Genomic DNA, 27,369 nt, shown 5'->3' on the forward strand with positions numbered 1-27,369 from the left:
ATTATACGTGCCCGAAAACTTCATTCGTAGTTGTCGCCACGATTGTTCAAGATACCACACGGCAGAACAGATATTCTAGCAAAACATACCATGACACGAGGGATGTTGCATGAACAGTTTAATTACTTAATTCGTGTTTAAATAGCATTAAGACTTTTGAATAATTATCTTCCCAGAAGTTAAGATTGTCGCAATGAGACGACCGTACTGTTATCGGATTAATAATCTATCGTACAATAATAAAAAAAAGGTATTATTATCACTCTTATTTTCTATGTTATCACCCAATATCCATTATCGTACACCACGAAGTGTTGATTTGTCGCAATTTAAAAAATGCAGACATGTCCTTAGCCTGGTTACAGTTCACGCCTTCTGGACTTGTGTAAACAAATGATTAGACAAAAAATGCATTATGCCTATTTTATTTCGGTTTTGTTTGATCAAGCGAATTGATTTTTCTCGGTCTATTTTTTCCGCTCGCAAATGTTCACAGTTTGTCGAACACAATAAAATGCATCGGTAGTTGGCAGAACTAATGGAATACATGGTCTTTCGTTGGAAGAGTCGTGGAAAAAATTGACCTACCTAGATCAAGGGTATTGAGACCTTTAAAATATCATTTGCGTACTGCAAGATGTTCTTTTTTGTCGTCAGTATTTTGTTGGCAACAAATTATCAATTATTCAAAAATAATATTTATAAAATAGGACAAAAAACTTGGAGATTATAAATAGCAAAGTAACTCATTTATCGACATTAAATATTTTATTCATTTCGCACTCTGCACTGGTGCTGGCCTCAATCGTAGTTTTTTGGAATGAAACTTTGTAACTTTTCAGAAAATTATTTTCGAATTAATTTTTTTTCGATTTATTGAAATAGTATTGATCCAGCCTTTCGTGCTGATTCTCAACTTAAAAGTAAGATACAATACACCTTTCCCAGCATCAGACCTAATGAATAGGTTTCATGTTCATGTAATAACCGAATGCAACTTATTCGCAAAATCCCACGGAAAAACAAGAATAAATTCGTCATGCGAATTCTTCAACAATAACGAGCGTTTTTACAATGCACTATTTGGCACAGGATACCGTTTCAACTGTTTGGTATAGAAAGTGAATTGTATTGTACCTACAGTAATTAGTATCTTGTAGTTTAGATACTATAATACTATTGTACGTTTTATTACGTTATGGACCACATTGATTAGTATCTACAGGGTTTCTATAGAATTCCTGATGAGCTTTGGTACCTATACCTGAAACCAACCGACAATTTCACACTTGGGCATTGCGTAAAATGCAAATTAATTATTATGTGATATAAATTGTTCATATTCTGCCTAATCTTTTTGATGTGATTACCGATCTGACAAAACCGCATATTATGGCAATATCTACCTATTATAAGTCCAACTCCAACACGGAATCAAAATTGTATCTTCCTGTTCGCCGTATACATAATTTGGCTAATGATTACACGGAGAAAACTTACTGATATAAAATATTGCTAGTTTATTAAAAATCTGGTAAAATTATTCGTGTTCCTATTAAAAATGTAATGTTAACGAATGAATTGTCCGATTTCCTAGCAAACTATCAGTAAAACAATGTGTTATGATAATATCGTAATGGTACATATACATTTGGGAACCGAAACGCGATCCAAGGCATGAATTACGGAAAAGGAACGAAGCAACTGAAAGTGGCGTTTCGCACCATTTACGGTTGCTTCGTTCCTTTCCCATAAGTTGACGTTCAGTTCGGCAGTTCGGCTCCCGTATGTATACGTAGCATAACACGTTATTCAAATGTTGTCTCATTTCGTCATTATATTTATCAGGAAAAGTCTACCTGCATAAACACGTTTTCTGATATTTTCTGAATGGACTAATATTTTATTAAGAAATGGCTTGCCATACGTTTTTGACAAGATTTTAATAAATCAGCCGTACTCATTTTTCTGCCTGTATAAGGATGTTGTTGATATATTTAGAGCGTCAATCACTAAATATAAACATGTCTTAGTAGAATTTATATCGGAAAGCAAAAAAAAAAATCTAACTAAACAAACTGCCTTCGAGTTATTTCAATTTATTTATTGTGCTTTTACTAATCAAACATTCCATCTTGCTTTGTAGGCATTTGAGTATTTTGTTTTGGTAATGTTATGATCATTTAAATGTTCTTTGTGTTAAAAAATAATATAAAAGCCCAGCTGGGTCTTTATGTCTCGAGTATTATGTATAAATGTGTAATAATTTGTTAGTGAAATATATTCTGGCAGCGCAGTTAGATATTCCCAACGTCTCTGGTATTATGTATAAATGTGTAATCATTTGTTAATGATATATCTTCCGGCAGCGTAATTAGATATTCCTAACGTCTCGAGTATTGTGCATAAATGTGTATTCATTTGTTAGTGAAATATATTCCGGCAGCGCAGTTAGATATTCCCAACGTATCTGGTATTATGTATAAATGTGTAATTATTTGTTAATGAACTATCTTCCTGCAGCGCAGTTATATATTCCCAACATCTCGGGTATTATGTATAAATGTCTAATAATTTGTTAATGAAATATCTTTCGACAGCGCAGTGTGATATTATTGGATTATAGTACCTAATCAATAAATCCTAGTTCTCAAGTTTGAGTATTTTTTCGGTAAAGGCTAACATTCGAATCGCTATTGCCAATTTTCTTGTAAACTTATGTCGACTTACTCATTTTTTATTATCTGGCTATTATATAGAACATGGTAAATGGCATTATTAAAATGCATATTGCAGATGAACTTACCGATGAGATTGGTGATCATGCTGTAAGTCGAGAAGATGCTGAAGTCAACCTCGTTCCAGTTGAAGCGGAATCTGGTGAAAAGGTAGATGACCACCATTTCTCCTGGAAAATCAAAAAAGAATCATTCAAAACTATTCATTCAGGTAATTTACTTATTTATGTTAGTGAACATAAATAAATCAATTAGAGAGGGGTGGTATTATGCCAATTTATCATTCAAATTTGATCAGCACCAAAGGCCAGAGGATTCGATTTCAGTTGGTTCTGTTGACGAATAAACGGAAACACCTCGTGTAGGAGGAATGACCCGCCACAATCAAAGATCAAAGGAGTAAGTAATTTCCTCATCCAGCTGAGTTTCTCCAATAGCCAATTATAAGTTGCTCCCGATCAGTTCTGCAATCCTGGTTATAGATATATAAGTACCTACCATAATACTAGAATTCTGGATTTATTTCATTGCCGAAATTCTGGGACTAACTACCATATGTAGGTATTCCCCATTGCCCAGACTACTTATGGTGGGAAATAATTACACTAATAAAGATTTTTACTAAGGCACTTTAGATATGTATAACTAATACTGATAATTGTTACTATTCATATGTAAAAGTACCTAAAAAGGGCGTTAATAAATAAAAATTGTGTAATTAAGACAAATATTCGTGATTTTTTGCTAAGTAAGCGTTCTTCATTACAAAAATAAGTCATATGAGACTTTCCTATTGATAAATACAATACTATGAACCTTTGAAAATATGACATTTGATATGTAATTAAAATAAACATATAATGAAACGATTATTAGATACATTATTCCTTGCCAAACGAATAAAATATATTTTAGTATGCTAGGAGCATTTTTTTAAGGTTCCAAATACCATAAAATCGAGGCAAGTGCTGTAGCCACATTGGATTTCTTGGCATACTAGCGGAATTCTCGGAGCTGGCGTGGATATTCAATTTACAGGCTTTCCCAGATGTCCAGAAGTTTGTGGCTTTGTAGGCACAGTCGACTAACAAATTGGTTTCTCCTAATCTCTAAAGACACCACATTTTAGGTTTGGAAGACAATTTGATTTTGATGAGTCAACGTCTTATAAATTGCCGCTCATTTCTGTAATCTGTGTTCCTCTCACATCGCCCGTAGATTATTAAGTAGTTAGGTTAGTGTCTGTGTGTACATGTACGTCATGTCGTGATGTACTCAGTTTCCAACTTGCGAGATGATCTGTCCTGGTCAAGATGCGTCGCACGATTCTTGAAACAAATTCGGAGGCAATCATTCAATCACAGTGATGTACCAACACGGGACACGTGACCCTACTACTGTCATTTCATCTTTGCACAATTCTAGTAGAACAGAGATGCAAAGTCTCTGGGCCAAATTAATACTAATTTATTAGTAATTCATGAAAATGTATAGGCTTTTTTTATATGTGGTGTTTTCACAACCTATGAATACCGTTATATTCATTCATTATTATTGATTTCAAAACGATCTTAAACTGCACATTCGAAACGGTTTCAACTGGCTACAATGTCATAATGACATTGTAGCTAACGCCAACCAACTAAGAAAACTCCAATAAAACTCCAAATATCTGTCACCATCGTCGCCCGGTGAGATGTCAAAGCCGCGCCGGCGAATTTACGAATAAATACGAACATGTTCTTTGGGCGACCAATCAAAAATGGCACATTTTAAATCGTTATAGAAAATTTATTTGCCAATAAAATAACTTCATTTTTGCAATCGTTTTCTTAATATTTTTTGAGAATAAAAAACATTCAAAATTCCCTATTACTTTTAGCTTTCATCTTGGCTATCTTGGACATATTATATAAGCTAATAGTTTTAACAGTACAGATTGTTCTTAAAGTTAGTTTCTCACTAACAACTTTTTTTTTAATTGCTTATAGTTATATTCCGATTGTGACCGTCTCCTCGTTTTGAAGGTCTAGTATGCAAAATTTCATCAATCTCGGAATAAAACTGTAGATTCGTATAGTTTACAACGTCGATTCTGAAACAAACGGATCGTGGTTCTAACGTCAGCCTATAACGGAACCCCAATGCGTAGCTATGCGGAGATGATAACTATGATGTGATAACTGATGATTTTTTAAAAAAAAATTTTACTGACATACCCCATTCTAAGGTCACATTGTACATGTGCGAATTATAAATTAGGCAAAGTTTTTTTTGTAAGTGTGCTCATTTATTTAAGTAAGTTTTTGTAAGTATTGTTATTACGGGTATAACTATACCTTTGAATAATTAATTATAATATCGTTAGACCCTGGAGACAATACACGATCATTATATCATTACCCACAATCTTTCACCCTCTGCGGCCCTTGAGCATTAAAAAAAGTTAAGATTTTATCCGTCATTCAAAAAGGTTGCGCTCCACTGGAGTACAAAAATTAACGGCGGTGGCTCTTTATCAATTTATGTATTGGTACTTATAATAATGGCGACACTCTCATCTCCTTTCTTTTATTTGATTATGTTTGTTCTTCGTGAAGATATTAATTTGATGGCAACAATTGTTTCGCATTACTCACGTTAGTTTAAATATTATAAACTTAAATCAAACATACTAATTTCGGTTGTCTGTGATGATGTGCGTGATGTTTGCATGAAGTTCCATAAACTCATTTGCTTTGAATTCGAGTAATTTTCAAAATGGTATTGGGAACAATTCAAACAAGCGGTAAATTAGGTACCGAATTTAGTTTTATTTAAAATAATTAACTAATAATTATATGTTTATAATGTGTATTTATTTTGTTTAAATTTTAGATAAACGATTTTTCAAGTTTACAACCTGTGTTCATTCGAAAAGTAAATTTGTGAACAATGAAATATAATCTTCTATATTTGTATTTAACCAATAATAAAAAAGGAAAGTGTCTGTGATCAATCAATTTTTTTTCATTTGATCAAAACAAGAGGAAGGTCACAGTTTTCATTTTCTAATTTTTATTATTAAAATATCCACATTTCCTGAGAGGCAGTTAATTAACCTAGTGAGTCTTCCCAGAGGCATCACCATTGGTAAGTTAGTTCCTGAGCCGCGTTGGCGGCCTCGCGTGAAATGATCCGGGACTCTATTATCGAATTCTATTTTAGCCAGAGTGTCTTGTATTGATAGCCAGATATACTAGAAGCTTTTGAGCCATCAGCAGTAATGCGACATCCTTCCTAGAACTTTACCAAGACTGCAGAAACCAAGCATTCTCAAGATAAATGCTGTTGGATACAGCCATGGGTGAAAACTGATATGAATACCGCACAGGAGTCCCAACTGCTCCCAACCGTCTGGAGCTAGTGGCATCCTCAATCGGTTATGATATGAGGCTGAAGGTAGTGGTGAGGGGAAAGAGATTAAAAAGAGGAAGGTGGGGCAGTACCTGGCTATTCAGATCTAGTAGCCAAACACGGCTAAAACTATTTCAATTCTGATTGGTGGTCTTACACCTGGGCGATGCTGAGAGATATCTTCCACTCTAAAACGTGTTGCAAGTATACTATTTTAAATTTATTAATTGTGGAGTAACACAAATTCATCAATTTAGGTTTGAACTCACGACCTTCGGCTTGCTAGACGAGCGCTTTAACCCTCGACCACGGAGAACTGAGGCAAATATTTTCAGCTTCTCAAATCCTATACTTATTATAATATCCCGTTTTTATCACAGTTCTGCGCTAGATAGTAATTATTTGTTCGAGGGTAGTTCGAATTTGTTGCTAAAAAACTTACAAATAAACGGAAAATTTCGTCCTAAAAACACTTTAATAACATAAAAACTATAAAATTACTATACACGTCTCTGGTTAGAAGTCAGGTTGAATACAATTCAACCATTTGGTGTCCTCATTTCAACTCTCATTGTTTACAAATTAAAAAAATTTAAAATAATTTTTTTGTTTTATTAATTTCAAAATTGGTATTCCTATTATTGAAATCAATTATGTCAATTTACGCAGGAAACTTAACTTATCGAAATTATCTGAAAGGCGAAAAATATTTGATCTCCTTTTAATATATAAAATTGTTCATTCAAGGTTGGACTGCCCTGACACTATAAACTTGCTATCTTTACATATACCAAAATATACTAGACGGAATATTTTATTCTACAACAATAACTTCGCTACGAATTCTGTGTTAGAAAGAATACATAGGTTGGGCAATGAACTAAGTGATGTCGCTGACATATTTAATTTTGACTTCAATACATTTAAAGCCAAATTAGTCCATATTTTTTTTAATATGAATAATGTATAAGAAATCATTATATTTTATTTCGATTTTCTATTGTTTGTTTTATACTGTTGTTAAAAATGAAATTTGTAATTGTTATGTACTAAAAAGCCCAATAAATCGTCAATAAATAAACTTGAACTTAGCTCAACCTTACTTTTGCCGAATTATTATAAACATTTAGTTACTAGGACGCTACCATACGTGTTATATACGGGCTATTGAAGTTTAGTGCCAATTAATTGAAAAGAGAATCAATATTTATAACTTTTTTCTAGATTTCCAATAACGTGGAACAATTTTCCGATTTAAGAAAATAATTTAAGTTTCTTTCCTGCAATTTATGCCGCTGTTAGACAAAAAAACTGTGATTAATCTTTTTCACGCATTGAATCGTTAATTTCTAATCAATTCTTTAATCTCGTTAAAGAACAAAGCTCGCAAAAAGTGCACATTTTTATTTTCAGTTAAAAACAGACCCTGTTAACGTTAATTAAATATTTACTAGCTCCCTGAATTTATTTTTATAAACTTTTAATTGATTTATCGCAGGAAGTATTAAAATATTAATCAAGAAGTAAATCTTTTCATAAAGTTATATGATTTAATAAACTTCCTGTTGGTACTTATTTGTTAATCTATAATCTGCCGTTGAATTCATTTTACAACCCAGGAAGAGATGTAAAAAAAAACAATGGTCAACTTATTCGCACATTAATTAAAGCTTAAAATGTCGACTCAATTTTTGTAATTATTGTCAATAGTGCGACTAGGTACCTAATTACTGCATGCATCGAACCATTGCGCTATAATTACTTTGCTTCATATTCGATCAGATGAAAAGCTCTGAAACGAATGTAATATAACATCTCGGAAAAAGTCAAAACCTGTTATTTATATTTTAATCTGCAATTAACTTAATGTAATGATGTACATATTTCCTGTCTTATATCCTAGTAAAAATGCGAAAAAACCTTTATATTTGCTATGTGAAAATAAAAAAAGAATTGGTGAACATTCTGAATACCAAAAAATATGCTTTAGATAAATTTAAGGTTTTCCTATCGCTTTGCTTGAGTAGAATACAAATAAAAAAAATAAATTACTGAATAAAAAATATAAATTCAATCTACTAAAAAATATATTTTTTAATTGAAATGTATGAACGCACAAAGGAAAAAAAACTTTAAAAAAAAGTATTATAGCTAAGATTATCTGTGACAGTTTCATTTGATTAACTATTTTGCTTTCTTATAAAATTATTTACAAAATAAATAAAAACCAGTTTTTTCTTTGAAATCGAACGTTTTTAGACTCCGTTTGTCAAGCGATTTTAATGCCTATTACCTACGATATAAGGTATACCAAGAATACACACATTTTTTGCCCGTAGCTTCCTCTTAATTTAATGTTGTCATTATTGTTTTTTGTACACCAATAAAAATAGGTTTGCTAATTTATTAAGAATCTCGTCAAATTATTGGTAATTCGGTTAAAAACGGGATTGGAGGCCTTAAATTTAACTTATTATTTATTCACTTCACAAAGCTTTTTTCTTATATCCGACGAACATTTTAATGTGTGCTTTTAGTATTTAGCATCAGTATTAGCATTTTACATTATTGTGTAGTTATTTTCATAAGTGACAAATATTAAGTTATTTTCGGATTGTCCACCGAACTTATAAAAGTGTTTTTTCGTGACATATGTGTTACATTAAAGTACGTTGGGGGAGTTCTTTTCAATCATTGTTTTTTGTAACTGCAAACCGTTAAATAATAATAAACTTACCGTTTTTATAAATGCATTGATATCAATTTCACGTGCTGCACCATTTTTTATATTTTATTTCACAGTGACCAATGATTTTGCCTTACTGCCAATTATTTCAATTATACATGAAACAAAGTTACAGCCTTGAAGTTTTTATGTACCTAATTCGCGGAAAAAATGGTTGCATTTCCTACGGTACCGACTTTTCCGTGTTCATTAATGTTTTTTTCTTCATTTTTATCTAAAATAATCACAACGATTTTGATTAACCTAATTTAAATGGTTTTACGTGACAAGCACTAGGTGCTAGCAAAGGTAACCATCGAAACTCATCTCTGCAGAAAATTATACTACACACAAATAATAATATTCAAAATCCTAAAACCTAAAATAATTCATTGAAGCTTATACACAATTTAATTGTATGAATTCTGATATTTTCCCCACTTTTTTCATTCTTAGCTGCTTATCGCCCAAATCTCGTATCCTTGCTGTTACCAGTTGGTAACATCTATAAAATACCTTTTTTTTTCTTCATATTTTTAATCTATGGAATAAAGAAGAACACGAGAGAAGCGATGTGGGCGTGTTTTGTGATCTACACAACTCTGTGAAATGAACAAATAATGATTTATCTTTACCTAACTTTGTTAATATTGACATGTATCTATGGGTAATCGTGATTTTTTTAGCTTAGCAAAGTGCACCTAACCTAACTTTGTTAATATAGTCATGTATCTATAGGTAAATGTTATATTTTCAACCAATAATTATGCCTTCCGATGGCGCGGGTTCAATTCCCGTTGGCGGCATTTATTTTTACTCGATATTTTCAATTTGTATTGATATTTCAGGCGACTAATTATTGCTTATAATTATTTGTTATCATTTATGTTATGCATAAAACCTTGTCTTATAGACATTAATTTATCATTAAAAAATAATAGTTACATTTTTAGCTTTGTAAAATGCACTTATTGTTACATTTCACGTTAAATGAACAATGTAATATTTCAAATAATATTTTAATTTTAATTACTATGTGTTTTGTGTATAACAAAAATCTAAACAATGTTACACTAAGGGTGACTTTTTGGAAGGTCTAATCAACAAAGTATTAATGACTTTTGGCTGAAAGTGAAATTAATGAACTATTTTTTTTAATAAGAACCTACCTAAGTAGCAGTAACGCGTATATTAGAAACACTAGATCTCGGGGTCAAAAATACATCAAACAAGCAACAACAAGTATAAAATTTTGGCAAAAAAGCTTCCTATACTCCACAAAACCAGACAAAACAAAAACAAAATCCCACTCTCCTTCAAAACTCACAAATTTAAATCTCCATTAAAAAATGGATACAAAACACAGATCACTTTTATCGATTTATTTAACCACCATCCAGTAAATTCGATTGTATCGTCTACAACAGTGGTCGGCAAACTTATTAGCCATGAGCCAAATGTACTCAAACTTTCCTTGGAGATAAAATGACATTATTCGCATTAAGTTTTTGTCAGTCCCTTCATGATTTAAATTTCTGGATGCCATAATTACAGATATATATATATATTTTTTTATTAATGAATAAAATCTTAATTAAGTGTGAAATCAAGTTTTATTCAGAGTACCCGTAATTTAATGAAGTTCTAAAATTATAATAAAAGTTTGCTAATAATTATGGAATCCATAAATTTAAATGATGACAATGATTGACATTTTAATGCGTATTATGTCATTTTATCTCCTTGGAATGTTTGAGTAAGTCAGGTTTGTATGTTGTTATTCTTAATTTTAGGCACGATTCCAGGTTCTCATCAATAAGACGACTTCTCAGTTTACTCTTGTTAAAGTTTATGCTTGAAAAAGATTGTTTGCATGAATATGTAGAACCGAAAAGGGAAAGAACAGCAGACGCGAGTTTTTTCAGCTGATCATGAGAGTCAGGAATACTATTCCAAGATGATCATGTCTTCCTTCTCCAGGTCTTTTAAAGCAGACCACTAGTATTGTGAACTAAGCTCACATTTGTTCTTCTCCAATATTTTCAAATCAACACAAAGTTCAAATCTAAATCTCCTATATTTAATTGTTTTTTAAATCCAGCAATTGTATTTCAAAGTTACCCAGTGTCAACGTCAAAAGGAGAAAACTTCAAATTTGATATCGTAGCATTAATAGGGCGTTTGACGAATGATAAGGTCGCTTTGCTGTTTATACAACAAACATGCTGAGAAATGCTTCCCTCATATTTTAAATGGTTGTTTTGAACCAGTAGTCTCCCCCGCGCCGCGTACCCCGCCGTCGTCTACGCATCTTGCTCGCCTGCCCGAGGATATTTATGCCAGAGCCGCACTTTGCCGACCTCTGGTGTACACCATCGAATTCAACGTTTTTTTTTACAAATGACACCGAATACATAAAATTCCACAACTTCAACTCTCCTCTCACGACGTTTAATTTTTTATCAAATCCTTCTATTTTAAATTCTGAATAATGACCTGGATTTGCATGAGGTTGCGATTTTTATAATGATTCCATAAGCAGTAAGATCAATATCGAACTGAAGTAATGCGTACGGTCACAAACTGGAGAGCTCTCTCTCTCCAGTCGCCTTTGGTTATTTACAACTCAATTAATGCTTGATTTTATAAAGTAGAAAAATATTTTGAGCGCATCTCCAATCCTTATCCTATATTTTCCTATACATTCTTATTAGTTTAAAGGCAAAATAAAACTCCTATCTCTTACCAATTATAAAGAACTTAATCCTTTCCAATTTCTTCCTACCTTCTACCTTCCTGTACAATTTGGGAAGCGGGTATAGGTACCGATGCCCCAGCAACCATTCATTGGATAACCCATACCTCTGCCATTGGCCACCCCAAGTAGTTCGCTACGTTTGGAGACTTAGCAGGGTTTCATGGGTTGAGGATTTATCGGTGAATGCATCTGTCCACCTATTATGTGGCTGGCTGATTTGAAGAGACTGGTTGATGGAGATCTTTTTACCTTTCCAGCTGGACTCTCTCGACCCTTCCCCTTGAACCGCAGTGGGAAGGATAAATTCATTACGTCACTCCTGGACACACTGACCCCCAGATACCACCCCCTCGTACGCCTTTTTCCCCCTCAATATCTCCTTAAAAAAATTTCACACAGCGTCTCCAAAGATTTACGATATTATTTTCCTCAGCGCCTCCTAGTAAAAAATCTCCTAAGCTGTTAATTTCTCACAAATCAATAAATTCAGTATTATTGCCTTCAATTGGGTGTAAAACCATAAGCATTGTTACCTTAACTCAAACGTTCTAACCGTAATACTGCTGAGGCAGTTTGATTGCGCCTGTAATAAAGTAGGAACCCAATAAATCCAGGACTAAAGTCAGAGTGACAGCGGAGTAGGTTTTAACCATTATCCACTTGCGGTTTCCCTTTACCCGCTTTATTTCTCAAGGATATTTCGGTATTTTGAAAACGTCACCGCCAATTTTCCACTTGCTGCGAACTTGCGCTGTTTACACAGGAAATTAGATACAACTTATATTGTTTATTACGTATTTTTCACATATCAAAGAGAATCAACTCAACACAGAATTCCTCAAGATTTCTTGCTGTCGGATAATTTTCAGAATAATTTGTCTTTGAGTAGAATTTTATTTGTGATCAGTAAACTATTGTCAAAACCCACTAGATTTTATTAAGAACCATATACTCGAATAACATTTTTTTACTACGTTTTTATTCGAAAAGTTTTTCTAGAATTAATAAATTCCTTGCGTGTCCTTCAATGTGCTGGTATTATTTTATTTTGATTATTAATCAAATGTCATTATTAAATTTTTACTTTTTTAACCTCAATTCTTTGGAGGTATAATTTTACCATCAATATGAACAGCATGGAAATCCAAGTTCCAGAGTTCATTGAACTAGAGTTACACAGGACAGACACAACAGAAATTAGCATTTTTGATATTAAATGTATATTATGGCATTATATTGTATTAGTATTAATATATTGCCGGTAATGCATTAAACCTCTTGCACTCCTTATGTTGTAGTTCTATTCTAAATGGTCGTTTGCATCGTTCTACTACATGGTTTAGATGAATAATAACATGACGTATACCTGAAAATAGCTACGACTCCCATTTAATCCTCGGTATGGGTGACTATTACCTAGATGAATAATAGTATCATAATTTGATAGATGCCTTAGTTGGCAATGAATCGAATTCGGGGAACATCTCGTAGGTACCCATTTCGCCTCAGGTTCACTGATGAATGAGGAAGGAGGCTGATTATCAGTTACTGGCAATCTTCTCGGCTGCGGCGGGCTCATTACCATTACCCGTGGCGTCACTTCCTCCGCATCGCGCCGGTCCAGCATACAGCATCCAGCCTAGATCACAGCTTGCACCACTGCAAACATACACTGATAGAAGTGTGTAGTGGGCGTATCAGATATGCCAGAAATAAGGTCTATTTTACCTCACTTCTGATGCATTTCAATCAGATGAACCGCCCTCCTTTGCACGGAATCAAGTAGGTTTATAAGGTATTTTGGGGCTCCCAAATTCAATTGTTCGACATACTTGAGGTTTGTACAGTGTTAGCATCTGGTCATCTATTGAAGAACCCGCTAGCCCTACTCAAGGACGCCCGGTTTTCTGGAGGCTAGATTTAATCGGGCTTCTACGGAACCCCGATCTTTGAGCCGGTCTGTGTTACTTAGGTAGGTACTTTGGCCTATCTTAGGTCTGTAAGTCGACCTAAAACCCCTCTGGATGGAAGACTCTGGAGGGAGACTCCTTCGGTTGGCTCTCTCTCCATAGGACGGGTGGAAACGTGAGTAGCAATCGGCTAACGTGAGAAATGCTAACCTAATACCGGACCCTACTGATCCAATCCCCAATCGTGGTCTTCAACATTTCCAGGATAAAGAGCTTCCAAACTCTATCCACAGCCGCTTTGCCAACATTTTGCATATGTATATGAATGACTTTAGAGTCAGCGATGTGTGAATGCAGTGCCGTAGAGACCACCGTACATATGGTCAACGAATACCCGCTCTATTCATTTCCTACAGGAATTGTTGAATTCCACAGCAAATAATCCCGATGACCTAGAAGATTCTCTGTTCAGTGACCTGACTGTTTTGATAAGAGTAATTTTAACTCGGCTAAATAAACGTGATAAATCGCTAATAAATCAAAGTACCTACTCATAGGTTGTTTTGTTATTTTGGGCAACTGCGATGAAATTGAAACTGTGTCAGAGGTTGTTGATCTTTGGTGGACTAATTGCATTGTTTTAGCGGCAATGTTGATTCAATCTTGAAGTTGTTCATGTTAAAGGGATATTTAAATAAATACCTAAGTCTGGAACCGCAAATTTTCCAAAAGATGCAATGCTATTAATATGAAAAATATTTTGGAGTAGACTGATTAGAGTATTTGATTATTTATAATGATGCACATACAATTAACTGATGTCATAGGATTTAAAACTTATGTAGGACTGCAGCGTTGTAATGCTATTACTATAGAAATTAGTCGAATAAATAACATATATATCTACACATGTTTAAAAAGGGTAACCGTGTTTGGAAGCATTAAACTTTAGATTCCACATATGTATACTAATATTTATTAATGCACAATTATAACAATGTGATATAAATTATTAATAAATACGGTATTCTTATTCCTGGTATGCCTAGATTCAAATTTGTATTTTTTTTTTTCAAATGCATATGAAGCGTTGCACGTAAAATCTCTGAGTTTGTCAATCTTATGAGGTGTATTTCTAATCTTTTGCCATCAACACCGGATCCATTTTAATATTTCTCACAATGTGCCTGCGTGTCGATTTATTTGCCAACCTATCAGTAATTTTGCATGTCAACACAGCGGAGAGTTAAAATTACGAAATATAAAATTGCAGCGTTTTCAACAACCAAGAATTGCACAAAACAGCAATGGATTGGAGCGTTGATTACTGCATTAGTAAGACATAACTGTGGGCGTTAATGGCGAGAAAATGTCGCAGGAAATAGCTATGAACTACTAACTAGGTACTGGCTAACCAGATAAGTGCCATCACGGGAGTCATGTATATCTCATATCAATCATATAACTGCGGTGAATTCTCTAATTCATATCATTTACGATGCCAAACAACAGGTAATTGGTACAGTTTTTTCCAAGACATTTAATTATTTATCATCACAATCGTTGCCCGGGCTTAACGCATAGTAGATGTAGACAGTAATAATTTTTCTCTTCTTTTGAACGCCAAGGGTCCAAAATTTCGTTAAGAAGTATGAAAATTCTGATTCAAGGGTATGGTTTTTGGTGATCTCAAACGGACAGTGATATTTTTTGTTTATTTTGAAGGTCAAGTGTGCAAAATTTCATCAATCTCAGAATAGAACTGTAGATTTGTTTAAAAAACAAAGCCATCTACACGCACCGGCAAACTCTTCTTTACTGACTGAGCGTAGCGAAGTCCTGTTTTAACTTAACCGTTTTGCATTTCGATAGATATTTTTTTTACGTTCCGTTTCCGGTTAAAGATGGTGGCCTTTTTATTAGTTCAAAAAAGATTACTTTTCAAATGTGATATTATTTTTTCAATATCATGGTACCTACCTGCCTGAAGACAAAAAATCATTGTCATTGAGATAGTGGCCTTTCTGAGAAAATAAAAAAGTTTCACAAAATATTTATTTGGTGTCAGGTACTTTATTTGACTAAAAAAAAATTAAATATAAAGGTAACGTTTTAGTAAAACATAGGGTGCCAAATTTTGTTGAACATTTACCTATTATTGGGTTGAAAAAGTATTTTTTTGATGAAACTTTTTACTCCATTTGGTAAGCAGTTAAACCTAAGTCTTTATTAAAAGATAGAAAATTAGACATGGTTTTTGAACGCGAGATCTACTTACTGTTCACAGAACTCTTTCAAGATTTTACAACACAATGTTTTTTGTTTTGTTTGTTTTCTACAAGTAATCCAATTAAACAAATAATATGTTATGTTTAAAATATTTGTCATTGATACCTCTTAACGAATGTAAAATGGGTTTTCTTTAGTAAAGCTGTTAATATATGTTTTATGCTGTTAATTAATACCTGCCTATTCGAGAATAACAAATGAATAAAAAAAACATATGTTTAGGGAGAGAGTGCCGTCTCGAGTTTTATACATAATAAGAATACTACCATCCAAATAAAAATAAAAATATGAACATATGTGTACCGAATAACATATGCCTACACAAAAATAATAATAAGTAAAAATACAAGTAGTAAATACTAATATATCAATAATAATACTAAATAATACCCATAAAAATATTTTGAACAGAGATTTTTTTTCACTGATGTTTTGAATATTTTTTTTTATTGAAAATGAAGATGATACTAACAAATCTAAATGAAACAGAAGAAGACACAGTAAAATAAAAAGAAAGCATAAGGTCTCAACTGGGAATCGAACCCAGTCTTTAAAGAACATTGGGACCTAATTATTATTATATTGTTACTTCTGAATTTAAAATACGAGATAGACAAAAATAACGTATAATAATTAGGTCCCAATGGTCGAGTGGTTAAGTCGTTTGGACCGTTATCTTTTTATTTATCTGTGTATTGTTCTGCTTCATGTTTCGTTTAGGTTTATTAGTATTATCTACTTCAATTATTTGTGACATTGATGGGTGTAACCTTCAAATTTTATTAAAGAAGAGTTGTTCAAGTAAAAATATACATATTTATTGTGTATCGTTAACCCCTTTCGGCTTTCACATACAATAACTTAGAGAATAAGACATAAACTATATAATATGAGAAATGGGAGGTTGCGCGGCCTCATTCATACAAAATTTTAATTTGGAACTGAGGCCATAATACCAAACTGAAAAATTATTTTTTAAACCAAAGGATGTAGGAAAATCTAGTATGTGCTACTTTATTTTTTTGTGTTAAAAATTATAAAATATAAAATAGTAAATAAAGAAATTGATTTTTAACGATTTTAGAGTAAAATTTGTGATTTAATGGTAATTATTATCAAACGTCTTAGATTTTTAACTATGCAAATATAATGAATTTATAAATGATTAAAAAAAACTATTTTTATGGGTTGAAATTTAATTTTCAGACCACTGACTTACGATGGAAGACAAATTTGTCGTATATAAATTTTTAATTCCGACACAAACATATTTTATTTTTTTATTTATATTTCATTGTATTTACGTAGTAAGTTGTGGAAACAATATTTTTTAATAATTATCATTAACTAAAAAAAAATTGTCAAATTTGCTTCTAAAATAGTGAAAAATCGATTTCTTTCATTGCCCACATTTTATAATATGAAAAACAAATAAATAAATCGGCATATTTCTGTACTAGATTCAGACCTCCAGTTTTTATAGACTTATACACTAATAGTTAGAAATAGACCTTGAATATGTTAAATTTGTATGCATTATGAACAGTCCTTGAATTTTAAAGTTTGTCGACCGATTTATATCCTAAATTGTATGATCTAAGACAAATCTGTCCCCGGATGAGGGACATTAGGGGACCCTTCTTAAATAATATTGTTTATGGCTTTTGGAACAGTGAATTGGTCCTATAAGATGCGAAGTCCAAACTGGTTTAGCCACAGTCAAATACCGAAATTATACTTACATGATAATGACGAGAATATTTATGAATATCAAATGTCGTTAACCTGGTTAAAAGTTTCCTAATTTTTAAATCATTTTTATCTGAAAGACACTAACTCTGTCAAAATTATCACGACTTTTGTGTTTCTTTGATAAAGTGTTTTTATTCATCTAAAAATCATAGTTCGATTGAATGAAAACTTTCGCTTAATCAATTTGTAGAAACAATATCTATAAAACACCGACGGAACAGATAGCGCCAAAAATGAAAATTTGTTCGACTGTAATTTGCTTTGTGATTTAAAGTGAAACGCATTTTGATCCTTCTAGGTCTTATATAATTTTTATAATATGTTGGAATCAAATAGGTATATTGCAAATCATATCATGAAATGAACATACGATAAACCAATTAAGATCCATTCATTATGTAGTTACTAGCAATTATGCGTTATGTCAGGGATCTTGGGGTAACACTGGATGTTAAATTAAACTTTATTCAACACAATGATGACATCATTAACAAAGCCAATAAAATGCTGGGATTTATAATTCACATAGCAAAACCCTTCCACAACATAAACACTCTATATTCCCTTTACACCTCATATATTCGCCCGCACATGGAACACTGTACACCGATCTGAACTCCTTTCTACCAAGCCCATATTGAAAGAATAGAAAGAATTCAAAAAAAAAATTTTAAACACATAAATTATAAACTAAACTTACACTTCTCAAATTATACCGAATCCATTAAATTTCATAATTAATTTTAACTAGCTCCAAACACGACGTCTAATTTTTGATCAAATCTTATTGTTTAAAATCCTTAATAATGGTCACCAGACTCACCAGAACTTACCAATTTAATAAATCTTCATATTCCGTCTAGATCAACCCGACAATCTGATTTATTTTATCTACCCTTGTGTAGAACAAACATTCGAAAAAATTCCCCAATTCCTCGTATATGTGCACAATATAATACAAAATTTTACAGCATTGACATTTTTGGTAATAAACTAAAGAAATATCGATATGAAGTAATGCGTAAGATCGATTATTAATATGAGAGTATGGAATGTATCTGGAGCATCTCCTATCCTCTTCCTATTTTCCTCTTCCTCTCCCCTTCCTTTAACACCAAATTAATTTTAAGATATTAAATCTTCATTTCTTTCATTTCCAATGAACTTTAGCATAAGAAACTTCTGTGGCTTGACTTCAGTTAACTTGTATATTTATATCTATCATTGTATATTATGTAAAAGTTGTTTGTTTCTTACAAAAAAAAAAAAAATAAACAAAACAAAATAAATAATAGGAAAATCATGGTGTTTCTTTTTCTTAAAAGAATAATAAAATACGAGGCATATCCAGAAAGTAAGTGTACTGAGGCTTTCACCACCGAATGAATTATATTTTCGATATGTTGGCTACACTTACGTGTAGCCTGACTCTTCCCCTCCGCAATGAGACCTGTTCAAGGTCAGTACGTTGAGAAGTGTCAACGCGACAACACGTTTCGTGAAAAATGTCAATCCAATCTCCCGCCAAATGCGAAATACGCGGCTCATCCGTTATCTTGTTTGGAAGGAAAAACCTCCGTTTGAGGTTTATAATGAGGTTAAAACTGCATATGGTGATAAAGCTATGAATTGTACGAGTGTGTACAAGTGGTATCGCGAGTTTAAAAACGGTTCTCACCTCTTCACCCTCCACCAAAAAGTCAAAACCACAATTTCAGCCAAGAAAATCGTGGCATCCGTGTTTTGGGACTGTCAAGGCATAATTTTGATTGAATATCTGCCTCAAGTGGAGACCATCAACTCTGCAAGATACTGTGAGATCCTAAAAAAATTGCGGAAGGCGATTCATAACAAGAGGAGAGGCATGCTGACAAAGGGAGTCAGCCTGCTGCACGACAATGCCAGACCACACACGGCCAACGCCACGAAGGAACTGCTTGCTTCGTTTAAATGGGATATCCTGAACCACCCCGCGCATTCCCTTAACCTAGCACCTTCAGATTATTATCTCTTTACCTCCCTGAAGCTGTACATGGGTGGAAAAAGGTTTTTAACTGACGAGGAGGTAAAGGAGGAGGTGGAAAAGTGGTCGAAGGTGTTGGCGGGAAACTACTTCGAGGAAGGCATCAAAAAGTTGATCCCCCGCTTCACCACCTGCACTGAGAGGAATGGCGACTATGTCGAAAAATAGCTTACATGTGTACTACGGTAACCATGTAATTTTATGTTTCAATAAAAAGATTTGTAACCTACAAAAATTCAGTACACTTACTTTCTGGATACGCCTCGTAGTATGAACAATATGATAAATCCAGCCAGTTAGACTTTATATGTTTATAAGGTACAATTTAAAATGTCCACGTCTCAATATTTTACAGATAGGTACGTCCCGTTAGTTTATTTTGCGCAAACTGAGATTTTTAATGTGTCAGATGTACCTACTAAATAAATCGTTTGATCTGGTATGGCTTTCAGGAAGTCTATCACGGACGATCGATAAAGCCTTATGTCAATACGATATTGACGAAATCCGCTATCTATTAACAGTCAGCGACATTTGAGAGCACGGTCAGAATAAAATTCCCACAGTCGGTAGAAAAAAACTACTTTTATTGCGGCCTCCAATGTGTCCGATAAGTTGTCAATATGCACAACTTTTTGGATAGTGTCGTTCGTTGTGCAAAATAATTGGCTTATTAATGAATGGGGAGAACTAACTAAGCTCTTAGAACTGAAAGAAATCGTATACACGTTCCATAGAATTTATCTAAGACGCGATCAATTGATTACATTCCACCTTGTAGAAACAAACGTTGTTAGCCACAACTGAAGACCTCATTAACTAATTAACTCCTAAAAAAGTACACGCAGACTGTTTATGTATATTAAAGTTATTTTAATTCGATATCATAAATTTATTAGTATTCTAAACTTTTACGTTTTTTGACGGCCGGCATAGTCCAGTGGTAACGCATTGGACTGCCATTCCGAAGGTCGCGGGTTCGAACCCGGCGTGCGCAAACAAATTTTATTTGATTAATTTGTGTTATTTCACAATTAATTAATTAAAATAATATATAGTATATTTGCGGCACGTTCCAGAGTGGAAGATACTACCAGTATCGCCCTGGTGTAAGACCACCATTCAGAATTGAAACGTTGCTCCAAATGGCTTTAGCCGTGTTAAGTGACTAGATCTGAATAGCCAGGTACTTCCCCACCTTCCTCTTTCCCTTCCCCACTTACCTTCAGTCTCACAACATCCCCCAATTGGGGATGCCATAGTCTCACTGGCTCCAGACGGGAGCGGTTGGGACTCTTGTGAGGTATTCACAATAAAAAAAAAAAAATAAATAAAAAAAAAAAAAAAAAAAAAAAAAAAAAAACGTAGCCGTTTGACGTTTAGGAATGTCAATTCATGGACAGATGTGCCAGTGTCTCCAGCGTATGTCAATTTGCACGATCAACACCGGTCTGGATATCAATAGTGCGACTGTGCTGCTTATATCGGTATAAAATCATCGGTAGCTAAGCCTATTGTAAAGTTATCGATTTCGCTGTGCTAGACCCCCAGGGCAACGAAATGCATTCATTTTTAATAGGTAAGATGAATCAAAACCAGAGCTTCCAATTATTAGAAAAACGCTTCAGTAATTGGAATACGTTTATATTTATTTTACCAAACATAATCAAGTTATAAAGATTCTTTGTACATTCTAAAACTATTTTTAAGAACGTCTAATAAATTACTTTATTTTCTCATAAATATTAATGTTCTTATTAAATCTTCCGTTACATGTGACGGTGGACATACTCGTAAGTAACCACGCTAAGTAGCCGGATAGATTCAATTTTGAATCTGGATCGACACAAAATAAGGTTGCAGAAATAGGCCAAGATCAAACGATATCTTCTCTTCAAACATTGCCTACTTGAAAACGTAATTATTAAATTAGCAAAAAAATATTATCTCAATCTTCATCAATGACTGTAAAACTTTACAGTTATTATATGCATAATTGCGGAAATTTACAAATGTTGTATAAGTTGATAGATTATTTATTATCCATAAAAAATACGTTTTTTATTGTTTGCGGTTAGGGATTTTTTTGTAAGGGTCATTATGTAACTTGAATTGAAAACAACTTTGTACCATACAACGAATGTTTTTTTATTATTTATTAATTTTATTTTAGTAATTTGTACATTTAAGTTTACAAATTACTAATTAGTTTGTAACATATAAATATACTATATTTTTTCTTGCTTGATGTGGCTCTTACACAACATCTTGAACTTTCCAATTGGGGCAGACTTTAGGTTTTCCGGCAGCGCATTATAGTATTTCATCTCTTTATATAGTATACTATTCTTAGTATTTGCCTTGTCCTTTTTGGGTAGCCTGATTTCATTGCACGTCCTTGTTTTATGTTTTTGTATGTCCTTGTTGTATACAATTTAATTTGAAAAATATTTGGGTAGCAGGTTGTTTACTATTTTGTGTACAAATATCATCGTGTTCAAGGTCAACATCTGTTTCACCGCTAGCCAATTTGGTTCCTTTAACATTTTATTTACTTTTGAATGTCTATTTCGTCTGAGTATTGTTCTCATTGCCTTATTTAGGAGAATTTGAAATTTATTTTGTTCTCTGTCGTTACACAGGAAAAGGATAGTTGAGCAGTAGTTAAAATGTGGAGCAATAATGAAGTTATATATACATATTTTCACCATTTATTTGGCAATTATCTGTTAAATAAGTCATTTAATCAAAATATCTACATAATTTTGGCACTATAGTATTATGAATTATTACCCAAATTAAACGTTGCATACTGATTTCACAAAAAAAAACTTACATAAGTATTAGGTAGGTACTATTCGTCAAACGGAATGGTCGCCAATTTTGCGTATTATTTTTGTTCGCTGGCATTCATTGCGATCCGGATGTCGCTAGTCTGGTTAATAAAGTAGCCACACACAGAGATGGCAACAATGCCAACTAATTGCAGGTACGATGATGAGTATTATATTGCCATTGTCAAGTGCATGACCTTCCCTCGAGGCTAGTAATGCGGAGAATTCACCGCGTTCCGTGTATGGGTGCCTTTACCTCTTTATAAAACTATGTGATTATTTAAATATTTTTTTCGTTTAAGTATGTACTTATCTTCCGTGTTTTAATATTCTTCGTATTTGTTAAGTGTCTGCAATAATTCAGCGTTAATACAGGGCGTTTCGTAAACGATGTGAAATATTTTATGACGCAATAGACGAATAAAAAAGTTGATGTGGATGTCAACAGAAACACACATCACTCACAAACACACAAGATCATATTTTAAATAAATTATTTTCTCTTTAAATGTATTATGCAGATTATATTTTCATATTCATTGTTTCCGATTCATTGTTACGCGGATGACAGTACAGTTCATGATAGCTTTTTGTTTGACAAGCCCCCAAAGGGCACACAAACTCCAACGGCTCGGAGGGCTTTGAAGCAGAGAATGGACGGTTATCTCGAGAGTATTTCCTCCTGGGGTAAAAATAATCTCGTCGAATTTAATGTTTCAAAGACCCAATCCTGTCTGATTACGTCTAAAAGGGATCCAAATGATAATCTAGTCTCCTTCAACGGAAGCAATCTTCCGAACAGGCCTTCCATTGATATGCTTGGTGTAACTATAAGTGACCAGCTCAGGTACGGAGGCTCCATCGAAGCTAGAGTAAAGTTGGCCTCTCAGAAGCTGGGCGTACTGTAATTACTGTAATGTACAGGGCCCGCAGATACTTTAATAGTACACAACTGCTCACCCTGTACAAATCGCAAGTGCGCCCTACTGTCGAATTTGGCAGCCATCTCTGGTCTGGAGCCCCAAAATACCTGAAAAAAACCCTTGACTCTGTGCAGAAACGGGCGGTCCGTTTGATAGATTCCCCAATCTTAACAAACGGACTGCAATCTTTAGAGCACAGGCGTCAGGTAGGTATGCTGTCCTTGTTCTATCGGTATTACAATGGAAGATGCTCTGAGGAACTAGCGTCATTGATCCCTTCGGCACCGGTGCGTAGTCGGGATACACGCCAAACGCGCGCCCAACATTTGTACACAGTTGACACTTGTCACATGAGAACGGGTCGCTTCTACGATTCGTTCTTAAGTTCAACAGCTCGGCTGTGGAACGAACTGCCGGCCTCTGTGTTTCCTCCCTCCTACAACATGGGACTCTTCAAGACCCATGTTCACTCCTTCCTCTCCACAAAAAGACCCTCCACACAGCATCCCCAAAGATGACATAGGCCCTGAGGGAAATTATTTTCTTCAGGGCCTCCTGTGTGGAGTAAATATATAAAAAAAAAAAATATATATATTATAAAATTAAGGCCTCAGCACGGGCAAGCCACCCAGTGAGGCCAACATTACTGGAAAACTTTGAAATGTAAAAAATAAAGTACCAAATAAAATTTAAAAAAAATTGAAAAAATTGTCAACGCTATAAAATGATTAAAAAATTATTTAAAAGGTTTAAAATCGGCTACATAATGGAGAAATTGCTAAAAATCGAAAGCGCTGAGGAACAACGGTATCTAGGGCTGGGTCTTTAATATGTAGCTATTTGTATGATTAGCGTGTTTGAAGTGCCTTTATTATTAAATAATAAGCAATTTTTGGTCTAATCCAAATAAACTTATATTTATAATGTTTACGAAAATTGCATCTATCACGCTGTTGAGAATTGACTCTTTGTTCGTATGAATTTTTCTGCTTCAAAATGTCTTCTGCCATACGTCATATTTTCACACCATGTACTAATCACCCCGTATTTAATTTCAAATGAAAAAAAAAAATACAGCAGTTTGATTTATGTAAACTTAGGTTTAATGTGTGTCGTCATAAAGAAACACAAATTTCAGAAAATCACGAACAAAAACTTTGAAAAAAATATATTTATCTAATTTAGAAGACATCTTTGCCCAGTAATGCTCAGTGCTATAATAATGAGCTTGTTTAAGTTTTTTGTGTCCCAATGGCCTGTTTTGTGATTACATTCGAGTATTTACGAACACATTATTGTAATTGCATTTCCTAATTATTGTAACAAATGGCTGTGAGAAAGTTTCTTTGTGATGCAATATTTTGTGCTGCAGACTTTTTATGATGTTTAGATTAGTGCTATTTCTCTTCCGTGGTTTCTTTTTTGGTGTAAACATAATAATGATACTATTAACCTATTAGCTTTCTAAAGTTTTTTCCTCGTTTCCTGGTATTTTATTTAATATCCTCCCTACCTACCTAGGACATAATTAAGTACTTCTAGTTCGCTCAATTCTTTCATACATGTTTTGCTACCTATTCCTTAGGCAAAAGTTTTGGAGAGGCTTCCAGTTTTCATCACAACAGTAGGTTTATATATAACTTTACGTTGACTCATCAAGAATAACAGGTAATATTATGTGTGTTTATAAAAAAGCACTCACCGTGCAGAGGTCCTATGACAACGCAGACGACTATCATGAGCATTGTGACTCTGAGTCTGCGGGATCCTGGACCTCTCTTGAAGGTAACGGTGAAGGTCTCCTTGACGTGGTTCAGGTCGAAGAAACTCTTTACGTCCTGAACCCAGGTGGTTGGCACTTGGGTCAGTTGTTCCTGTGGAAATGCGATTTCAGTATTAAAACAGCATTGAAAACGGTCAAGAATTTTAAAAACTTCATTCTTAGAGCTTGAAACTGCTAATAGACGTACAGAAAAATGAAACAGAGCAAAAGAGAAATACGGACAGTGAGAAACAGTGAAAAGAGAAGCAGAAAATATTCCGTTGATTCTATATTAGATTTAGGATAACCACTTACCTTGGAAGCTGTCTTCTTTGGCTCTTCCAGAAGGAAGTATCCATAGTAAAAGCTGATGAGATAGAGAGTTGCCGATATGCTAAACACTCCATAAAATCCAATTTCCCTTAGCAATACCCCGCTGAGAGCCATCCCCACTGGAACACCGAGAGAACAAAATAGATTCACTACACCTATCCTTAGAGTCCGAGTCTCTTCCGTCGTCACATCTGCCACGTAACTGAAGATGCCCATAAACATGGTAAACCATCCCCCAGTTAAACCAGGGAACAAAGCCTCAGTTACTCCTGCCACTTCCATGGGAAGTTCGTAGAAGAAGTACGTATTTACGATCAGACCAACACTCGTCAAGAATTCTCCAACTATAGGCAGAAGCATGCAAGGTTTTCTCCTGCCGGTCCTATCGCTCCAAGCTCCGAAGAACAGTATGAGTAAACAGGGTAAGGCTGATTGAAGTATCGTCTTCCATCCTTGCATCTGAGCGACAAGTTGTTGGACTTCGCTTTCTTCTGCTGTATAGTTGGCAGTATTTCTCGCTGATAGAGCGTCGCAGATGTGTGTGTCGAACTTCAAATTTACCCTGCAGGCTTTTTCGAGATTGAGGTTCTGTGTTGCAAGAGATGCCAGGACACTGGGCATGATGTAGCAGGCCAGCATGGGTTCCACCGTGATATTTGCCCTCAGGAGTCGGATCTTCTCCATAAGGTTGTTGTACCGCCATCGCACAGATTCGCTGAAAGAACGCTTTTTTTCTTCTGTGATTTGTTTAGTGTTGCTGGGTGCTTCGTTTGTTGCTTCGTTTTTTATGGCCTTTGGGGGCTTCGCACCATTCACTTCTACGGCTTCCGTCATTTTGATACCTGAAAGATGAAAACAAGTAATTAATCAATAATGCCTCGTCACTCAACTGTCTTAAGTTCAAATTGCAGAAGATTAGCATATTTTTAAATAAATAATTCAGACAATTCCTAAAAAAACTCACAAAATAAATAAAATGACCTGAAGTGAGCGGATTTTTTAAAATAACTAATTAATCATCATGCTCAATCAGTTTCCATGGAAATGTAAAGATGATGTACTAGGATAAGGAACATTTTTATGTAAAACCGACCCTCGAGACAACCAGACTCAAATATTTGAATACATCTCTACACGTTTTTAAAAAAGTTTGTCAAACTATTTGACTTTTCTAAACTACCATAGTATAAATCTGAAATTCATCCTGTGTAATTGTGTGGGTCTTTGGATTGCAAAGGATTGAATCCGTGACATCTGAGTGCGAACTCGACTCGACACGTATTTCTAAGATGTCCCCATTTTATCCTTTCACTCACTTTTGAGTCATACGTTCTCCAGACACTCCTTTCTCTATCCATCCACCGATCTACTGTATATATCCGAACTGAATGTTAGTTTTTTTAAATATTTTTTTTGTATTTTTTCTATTATCTATTTAAACATTGTACATACAAAATATGATATTAAATATAAGTATAATAAATTGTATTTCTTAGTCCTCCTCACTAGGGTGACCTGTGAGTTAACTAAAGTTGTGAACTATAGTTATTCCATTCTGTTTTGTAAGTTTTCTACGTCGTTCTAGTTTTTTCATAATCTCTTTCAGCCAGATTTTTATTCTTGATTTGTAATCATCCAAGTTTTCTATTCGCTTTATATCAGGGGAAGGATTTTTTGGAGTTTCGTCGCAAAATAAATATAATTTCTTTGTCCGAGTGTAGTTTTTTGACCTAAAATATTTTTTATTTTTTGTGATTTGATCTTGTTTGATGAATACGCGGTATTGTAGAGGATTCAGTATTTTTAAATAGTTTCAATAGTATATTTTTAGCATATATTTGTTGTAGTTAGTTTGTTAAAGTTAGTTAGTTAGTAAAGTTATCTAAAATCTGAATACCAGTCAGTATCCTCGAGTAACCTTGACTC

At 33.9% G+C, this 27,369-nt stretch overlaps 1 protein-coding gene across 1 annotated transcript in view; it reads right to left on the reverse strand.

Annotated features, from left to right (window-relative positions):
- Nucleotides 1–27,369, reverse strand: part of LOC149417770 (putative peptidoglycan muropeptide transporter SLC46) — a 104,845-nt gene that overhangs the window by 17,229 nt on the left and 60,247 nt on the right. Inside the window, exons 2-4 of the mRNA XM_089639411.1 lie at nt 25,426–26,285; nt 25,051–25,222; nt 2,807–2,908 (exon numbers count right to left, since the gene is read on the reverse strand). Of these exons, the coding sequence (XP_089495537.1) occupies nt 2,807–2,908; nt 25,051–25,222; nt 25,426–26,277 (1,126 nt within the window). The 5' untranslated portion in view covers nt 26,278–26,285. The remainder of the gene's footprint in view (nt 1–2,806; nt 2,909–25,050; nt 25,223–25,425; nt 26,286–27,369) is intronic.

The sequence above is a fragment of the Hesperophylax consimilis genome, chromosome 14 (genome assembly GCF_061612785.1).
Source record: "Hesperophylax consimilis isolate HC1 chromosome 14, BYU_Hcon_1.0, whole genome shotgun sequence".
NCBI lineage: Eukaryota > Metazoa > Arthropoda > Insecta > Trichoptera > Limnephilidae > Hesperophylax > Hesperophylax consimilis.